Below are 9180 nucleotides of genomic sequence, written 5' to 3'. Positions count from 1 at the left end.
CACGTTGTGATATTAAATGGTTTGGTGTGAGGGGGCTTCGTTGGGACAGATTGTTTCCTCTGGTGGTGGATTACTGCAGGTGTTTTCAGCCTCCGACTGTGTTGTTGATACACGCTGGGTGTAATGATCTTGGTTTTATGCCGCAGAGGGAGTTGGTGAGAAGCATGAAGAGGGACATTGGGAGACTGGTGGTTTTATTCCCTTCCCTAAGGATTGTATGGTCTGACATTTTGCCACAAATGGTGTGGAGGGCGGCTTGGGACCCTGTGCGTTTAGACAAAAGCAGGCGAAAGGTTAATAAGCTTATGGATTCCTTTGTATGGAGGCTTGGTAGTGCTGTGGTTCATCATCCAGACTTGGCTGAGGTTGGCGAGGGTGAATTCTATTTGCCGGATGGGGTGCATTTGAATGACTTTGGTCTGCAGTTGTTTATCCTCAATTTCAAGGAGGCTTTGTGTTCAAATGAGGGGTTGGCGGGACTGGGCTGAGGTGCTAGCCCTTAAATTACAGGAGATTATGGCCAATTGTTAGTGTGGTGGTATTTTGATTTCCCATGGGGAGAATTCAAGATGGGGGGGTTTCTAAGGGCAAGGGGTTCCTTAGAAACTTATGTGGTTTATCGCTAACGGGTCCAATCTCTTGCAAGGTTGGGTCCAGTAAAAGGAGTTACGGCCATATTTATATACAAAGAAATTAGGATAGACTAGCACCGCTGTTTTTTATGTGTAATGTGTAATGTGTTTACAATTATTTTGCACTGTTATTTATTGAGTTATTACGTTTTATAAAAGTTATTTATTAAAAAAAGGAGCTGCGGCCAATTTGCACCAAAGCTAAGTCTGCTGACTTTTATTTATGGGGTGGGTTTGTTTTAAAAGTATTCGTTATGTGTTTTTCGTGTGTAAGGGCTGGAACTTGACAACATAAAATTCAAGTGTACAGAGACATGCATATAGAGTCCTCCCAATTTTTGGCTTCTTACCTGTTTAGCAATTAGAAAAGTGAGCCTTACCTGATCAGACACATACATTATTTAGTTCGGACGAAGACAAGATAAAAAGCTTTGTGGCCCTTATGTCTTAGATTGGACAAGCCTCCCCTAAATATTACAATAGCATATTGAGCATGAAAAATGTGTTGATTGATTTTGAAGCACAGGCAGTTTACAGCCTCATCCACCCTCAGTTTCATAAAACAGTTTTACTTTGTCTAGCCAATCAGAGGGACAACTACTCACTGTGCAGTGCTTTTATTTAGTTTGATCATCCGTGCCTCTGTTTGGAGAGATGACAGAGCAATTCCTGCAGATATGTGGTAGCGTTGCAGCATGACAAATAAGATTTGTAAAATAATTTACATTTAATAGGGAAATGTTTGGGTGGTTACTGTTCCTTTAAAGGGACACTGTACCCAAATTTTTTCTTTTGTAATTCAGAAAGAGCATGCAATTTTAAGCAACTGCATTACTCATATTATCAATTTTTCTTCGTTCTCTTGCTATCATTATTTGAAAAAGAAGGCATCTAAGCTTTTTTTTGGTTTCAGTACTCTGGACAGCACTTTTTTATTGGTGGATGAATTTATCCACCAATCAGCAAGGACAACCCAGGTTGTTCACCAAAAATGGGCCGGCATCTAAACTTACATTCTTGCATTTCAAATAAAGATACCAAGAGAATGAAGAAAATTTGATAATAGGAGTAAATTAGAAAGTTGCTTAAAATGTCATGCTCAATCTGAATCACAAAAGAAAATTTTTGGGTACAGTGTCCCTTTAACCCCTTAATGACCACAGCACTTTTCCATTTTCTGACCGTTTGGGACCAAGGCTATTTTTACATTTCTGCAGTGTTTGTGTTTAGCTGTAATTTTCCTCTTACTCATTTACTGTACCCACACATATTATATACCGTTTTTCTCGCCATTAAATGGACTTTCTAAAGATACCATTATTTTCATCATATCTTATAATTTACTATAAAAAAAATATAAAATATGAGGAAAAAATGAAAAAAAACACACTTTTTCTAACTTTGACCCCCAAAATCTGTTACACATCTGCAACCACCAAAAAACACTCATGCTAAATAGTTTCCAAATTTTGTCCTGAGTTTAGAAATACCCAATGTTTACATGTTCTTTGCTTTTTTTTGCAAGTTATAGGGCAATAAATACAAGAAGCACTTTGCTATTTCCAAACCACTTTTTTTCAAACTTAGTGCTAGTTACATTGGAACACTGATATCTTCCAGGAATCCCTGAATATCCCTTGACATGTATATATTTTTTTTTAGAAGACATCCCAAAGTATTGATCTAGGCCCATTTTGGTATATTTCATGCCACCATTTCACCGCCAAATGCGATCAAATAAAAAAAATTGTTCACTTTTTCACACATTTTGTTACAAACTTTAGGTTTCTCACTGAATTTATTTACAAACAGCTCGTGCAATTATGGCACAAATGGTTGTAAATGCTTCTCTGCAATCCCCTTTTTTCATAAATAGCAGACATATATGGATTTCGTGTTGCTTTTTGGTAATTAGAAGGCCGCTAAATGCCACTGCGCACCACACGTGTATTATGCCCAGCAATGAAGGGGTTAATTAGGGAGCATGTAGGGAGCTTGTAGGGTTAATTTTAGCTTTATTGTAGTGTAGTAGACAACCCTAAGTATTGATCTAGGCCCATTTTGGTATATTTCATGCCACCATTTCAACGCCAAATGCGATTAAATAAAAAAAAAAGTAAAATTTTTCACAATTTTAGGTTTCTCACTGAAATCATTTACAAACAGCTTGTGCAATTATGGCACAAATGGTTGTAAATGCTTCTCTGGGATCCCCTTTGTTGAGAAATAGCAGACATATATGGCTTTGGCGTTGCTTTTTGGTAATTAGAAGGCCGCTAAATGCCGCTGCGCATCACACGTGTATTATGGCTAGCAGTGAAGGGGTTAATTAGGTAGCATGTAGGGAGCTTGCAGGGTTAATTTTAGCTTTAGTGTAGAGATCAGCCTCCCACCTGACACATTACACCCCCTGATCCCTCCCAAACAGCTCTCTTCCCTCCCCCACCCCACAATTGTCCCCGCCATGTTAAGTACTGGCAGAAAGTCTGCCAGTACTAAAAAAAAAAGCTATCCTTGATAAAACATAAATAAAAAAAAATGCATATTTACATATGCTGCTCTGGAGGATCCCCCCTTAGCCCCCAACCTCCCTGATACCCCCCAAACAGCTCTTTACCCATCCCCCTCTAACTTATTAGTAGCCATCTTTGGTACTGGCAGCTGTCTGCCAGTACCCAGTTTATAGTAAAACATTGTTTTATTATTTTTTTAAAATAATTTTCTGTAGTGTAGCTTGCCCCCCCCCAAAAGACCAACCCACCACCCCTCCCAGATCTCTTAGATCGATATATATATATATATATTTGGCAATCACTGCCACTTTTCCCCCATAAATGTTCTGTAGTGTAGCGGTTCCCACCCGCTTCCTACCCCCCCCCCCGCGCGCGCGCGCACCCTCGTGCACGCGCGCGCACCCGGCGTTCCCGCCCACGATCCCGCCCCCCCGCCACATCATACGGCCCATCGATGGCCGCCCACCCGCCTCCCAGACTGGCTCCCACCCACCAACGAAACCGGCCATCGATGTCCGGTACAGAGAGGGCCACAGAGTGGCTCTCTCTGCATCGGATGGCCAAGGGGGGTTATTGCAGGATGCCTCGATGTTGAGGCATCACTGCAATAACCGGAAAGCAGCTGGAAGCGAGCAGGATCGCTTCCAGCTGCTTTCCAGACCAAGGACGTACGCCACACGTCCTCGGTCATTAAGTGTATTTTTTTAGAGGACGTGTGGCGTACGTCCTTGGTCGTTAAGGGGTTAAATAAAATCAAGGGGAGCAGACCTGTTCTACATTAGAGTGGCAAGCTAATTTAATGGCTTTATGTTGCTCTCTGCTGATGAGCTGGGTGCATTTCTTGTGTGGTTGGCTGTTTTTTTGGTGTGCAGACTGGAATACCTGAGACAATGAAGATAAACAAAACAAATGTACAAAATATGTTAGAATGTTGACAAACAATATCTATGTACACAGGTTAAAATACTCCCCTCTGTATATACCGCTGCCGTCTATCAGTCTCTCCCAAAATGAGACTGTGGTAATTGTAGTGGTGTGTGGTATAGGGGCACAGGTGTTTTCTTATTCTGTGCTCCAAAATTGCCTGGGAATGAAAGGACTTTATTTCTATGTGTGTAGATCAACACCATATAATTGTGCAGTATACTTACTCTGAAAAAAATCAGAGTCCAGCTTCCTCTCAAAAATCTAGTCCGAATGATATGCGATTAGGTATTCCCCCAATCCACTGTAGCTGTGAATACATTATAACATACTTAAAATGCAGTATACAACTGGTGCAAAATGTGCAGTATACTTACTCCGATTAAAAATTATGAGCTTTTATCTATTTGTCCATAGTGACATTTTAAATAAATTCGTATTTTTATAAACTTTTGCTTGCTGCCTTTTTGGATTTCTTTCAATTATACCAGCGGGAGTGCTGCAAAAGGAGCCGGATTCCGATTTAATCGGAGTAAGTATACTGCACATTTTGCACCAGTTGTATACTGCATTTTAAGTACGTTATCCTGTATTCACAGCTATAGTGGATTGGGGGAATACCTAATCGCATAATATCATTCGGACTAGATTTTTGAGAGGAAGCTGGACTCTGAATTTTTTCAGAGTAAGTATACTGCACAATTATATTGTGTTGATCTACACACATAGAAATAAAGTCCTTTCATTCCCAGGCAATTTTGGAGCACAGAATAAGAAAACACCTGCACCTCTATACCACACACCACTACAATACCTGAGACAAAACTGATTTTGTTTGTGAGCTGAATATGTGTCAAACCATTAGAAAACGTTTTTTTGTTGTTGTTGCTAGTACTGCAGTATACTCTTCTTTAAAATAGCAAACTTCCACATTTTTAGTTTAAACATAATTTATACACTTACATTACTGATCTTGGAAGGAGCCTGAGAATGGAAGTGGCTCTGAACCGCATTCTGCTTTCTGTTTGGTCAGACAATTGTTGAGAGACAAAAACCCTTATGGTTTTAAAACTTTTTTTGTATTTGAATGTTGTTTTAGGATTTTTATAGTTAATAAAACATTTCTTAACTCTTTATGCTCTGGGGCCTATTTATCATGATGTGAGCGGACATGATCCGATATTGCAGATCATCTCCGCTGCATCTTGATAAATGCCGACAGCATACGCTCTCGGCATTTATCATTGCACCCTGCAGCCAGTCAATTAACCAGATCGTATTGGATCGGGTGGATTTCCGTCGATGTCTGTCCACCGCCTCAGTGCAGGCAGACAGTTTATGGAGCAGCAGTCTTTAGACACACAGGGCATCAAGCTCCATACGTAGCTTGATAAATATGCCCCTCTGTCTCTTTAATTCATAAACTATTATGGAGCTATAGAGCTCCTGAACACTTTTGCTTTGGAGTATCCCTTTAATGGAAAATAACACTCAAATTTCAGTTTTAAATAGAAGCATTCAAACATAGTGCTTGATCTGAGTTGATAGGAGCTTGGATTTGTAATCATTTAATTGGTGTTATTGTATTTCCTAAATGATACAAGCCACAACTTCTCTTTGTTTGAATGTAGGTGTATTGGGTATATCTAGATATGCTCTGTATACCCATGCACAATACAAGTTACAAAAATAATTATTTCTATATGTGTATTTCTGAAATGCTTAACTTCAAAAGAGAAATATGTGCAATTTGGTTTTTTTGAGTGGTATATTTCTTCAAGTTTTTAACCTTTTCATTCTATATTTTAGAAATAGATTCTTGAGTGTCATTCAATTATGACTGCAAACTGTAGACCTGTCTTCCAGCAAGTGGGTTAATATATTAGTGAAAAGTGGAATTAAATGTCACTTGTAATATATATATTCCTTGTGCATTAGTTTACCAGCCAAAGCTATCAGGGAACTGAGAGACTCACCATCAATCAATGTAATATCCATATTTGCCTGTCCAAACTATTCCCAGAGCAATACAGGCTCTTAAGATTAAATATCAGTTTAAAACTCCAATTACTGGGCATATCTTCTGTCAGTTAAAAACAATTAGATCAAAACTACAACTATGGCTAATTAAAATGTGTCATTCAGAGTTTAATTATGATAACAAAGTCTGTTTAAAATATAATTTAAGATACACTAATTTCAAAGACATTTGCAGAGATTAAACCTTTTTTAGCACAATTACAGGTGGTTGATTGAATACACTCACTCAATTCCTTGCTGATACAGATGGATCATAAAGTGAATCTATTGCAGACACTGGTTAAGCTCTTTCCTGCTATTAACCACTTCCTTGCGACAATCACATATATAACAAAACTACATATTTCCCTAGTAGCTGACTGAATGGTGATTAACCTGTTCCCTCTGCTCTCAGACACCTGCAAAGCTCTTCGGTGTCTTGGAGAAATAAGGAGTCGCTGTGTTGACTCTTTCATTGCCACATGCTCTTTTTCACAGTCACTTTTCTTGTCAGAAATCAATCATTTGTTTTAGGGCAAGGATTAACCTCTTCCCTCTCACATTTAACTGAAACACAAATCAGCTAACCCTTTACTTGCTGTAGACAAATAAATAGCAGTGTCTAATCCATCCGCTGCTAGAGGTGTATACAGACATTTGCTAATTACTTTTTTCCTATTTCTTCCTTTTTTCTTTACTCACTTTCCTTCCTCCTTTCCTTTTCTTATACTATCTCATCATGTTATAGCTAGTTTATCTATCCATTTGTCACTTGATCCCTTATTGACACTTACTGCTTTGCACACACACAGATACATGCACACACGCACATACACACATACATACATACACACACACGCACATATACACACACACACACACACACATACATACACACACGCATATACACACATACACACACACACATACATACACACACGCACATAAACACACACACACACATACATATGCACGCACACATACATACACACATACATACACACATACATACACACACGCACATATACACACACACACACACACACACATACATACATAAACACACACATATACACACATACACACACACATACATGCACACGCACACATACACACATACACACATACACAGCTACACACACACATACGTTTAATATTTGAATGTTCCATAACTGTTAATTCACTATGCATTTATGTATGTGTGTAAATTTATTTTTTACAAAAATATTCTCCCCTCAGTCTGAAGCACTGTAAAAGTCTGCATGTAAATATGTAAATACCATTACAAATACACAAATACTGATCTATAGTTACACATTTATAAGACATGTACAAGTAAACACAGACACACAGTAGTAGTAATCTGTACAATTTTATGTATATATGCTTAAACCCTTCCAGTACTAAAAGGGTTAAAGCTGTTATGCACCCCCCCTTCTCTCAGGCAGTGCCTGCTGGCCTGTGAAGTGTGAAAAGCTTTGGGCTGAGAAGTGCCAGCTCTCCCCTCAATACAGAATAATGGTTCTTCCCATTTATATATAAGACTAACCAACACCTCCTCAACAGAATATTTCAGCTGTTAGAAAGTGTGGGAAATGTGCAGGAGCTCAGACTGGAGGTGCCTAAAGTCTGAAGTAACATCTGAAACAGACTTATCCTTTGAGTGATTAAAGAGATTTCTCACTCCCTACTTATTGGACATGGTGCCAAGATCTTGGACAACCTGATTTTTCTTTGAGGACTCATTAACCACCACCTTTGAAAGAAACCTCTTTTATTTTCAGTCATGAATGGGACTTTCTTTAACCAGACTATGATAGATCAAGAAGTTTACAATCAGTCCTCCCAAGACCTTGGCTCAATTATGGGATGCTGCAATGGTACCCAGACTGTCATTATTAGTGATGGGGGGTCTCTAGTCCTCAGTCCTGATGAGAGGAGCATGTTTATCTCACGTGTGGTACAAATTGCTGTTGTGTGTGTCCTCTCCCTCACTGTCATTTTTGGGATATTTTTCCTGGGGTGCAACTTGCTTATAAAATCTGAAAGCATGATAAACTTCCTTGTAAAAGACAGGAGACCTTCAAAGGATGTGGGGGCTGTCATTTTGGGTCTGTATTGAATAATAATAAAACAAAAGAAACAATTATCTATGTGATGGATCCCAACCCTGGACATCTGAAGAAAACCAACAAAGACAATGTTGCACTGATTCCTATAACCCTGTGTCTGCAGGGGGTATAATGATAAAAAACTATGTGAAGGAATGTACACTCAGCTGCTATATGTACAATGGACATATACATAACATACGTGCCAGGAACTCCAGCACTATCCTGTAGGTCTTCTGATAGTAGCCAACTTGCATTTTTTTTATATAGATGTTAATTTGAGGTAATTCATTTTGTGTACTGATATTGCATGCTTTGCATCCTAAATGTATTTTTTGTTAACTTGAGATTTCTATCTAATATTGTGGATGCATTAAAGCATGGTACGATGCCTGTCAAATCTGTTTTCTCAGTCATATTTGCACTATATTTGACAAGCCAAGCATGTTTTGTACAATATCTTACTTGCAATGCAGTTATTTTATGTAAAGTCTTTCTGCAACAAGTTGTGTGTCATTTTTGGATTTTGCTGGTTGAGAATAAAAACATATTTTAATGATGTAGACATTGTGCTTGCTATGTCCCTCTTTATTAAACATACATATATACGTACATATAAACGCATACAAACGCAAATAATTATACACACACATACATATGTACATACAAATGCGTACACACAAATATACTTACACATACATATAAACATAAAAATGTATACACACACATACATATGTACATACAAATGCATACATACACAAAAAATTACACACACATACATATAAACATAAGAATGCATACACACACATACATATGTACATACACATATGCATACATAGCACATACAAATGCATACATACAGAAATAATTACACACACATACAAACATAAAAATACGTACACACACATACATATGTACATACAAAATACTTACACACACACATACATAGCACATACAAATGCATACATAAACAAATAATTA

General features: G+C 38.2%; 1 protein-coding gene across 1 annotated transcript; it reads left to right on the top strand.

Moving 5' to 3' along the window:
* Window positions 1-7721: 7721 nt before the first annotated feature.
* On the top strand, window positions 7722-8505 carry RPRML (reprimo like). Its single transcript, XM_053694314.1, has one exon. It carries the CDS (start codon window positions 7875-7877, stop codon window positions 8208-8210), a length of 336 nt encoding a protein of 111 aa, XP_053550289.1. The 5' UTR covers window positions 7722-7874; the 3' UTR covers window positions 8211-8505.
* The last annotated feature ends 675 nt before the right edge of the window (window positions 8506-9180 follow it).

This window comes from Bombina bombina, chromosome 1 (genome assembly GCF_027579735.1).
Source record: "Bombina bombina isolate aBomBom1 chromosome 1, aBomBom1.pri, whole genome shotgun sequence".
Taxonomy (NCBI): Eukaryota; Metazoa; Chordata; class Amphibia; order Anura; family Bombinatoridae; genus Bombina; species Bombina bombina.
The sequence above is the reverse complement of the archived record's forward strand: the minus strand, read 5'-3'. Positions and strand labels throughout refer to the sequence as shown.

Coding starts and splice junctions, on each gene's coding strand:
- RPRML (XM_053694314.1), top strand. CDS start 7,875: ATGAATGGGACTTTCTTTAACCAGACTATGATAGATCAAGAAGTTTAC.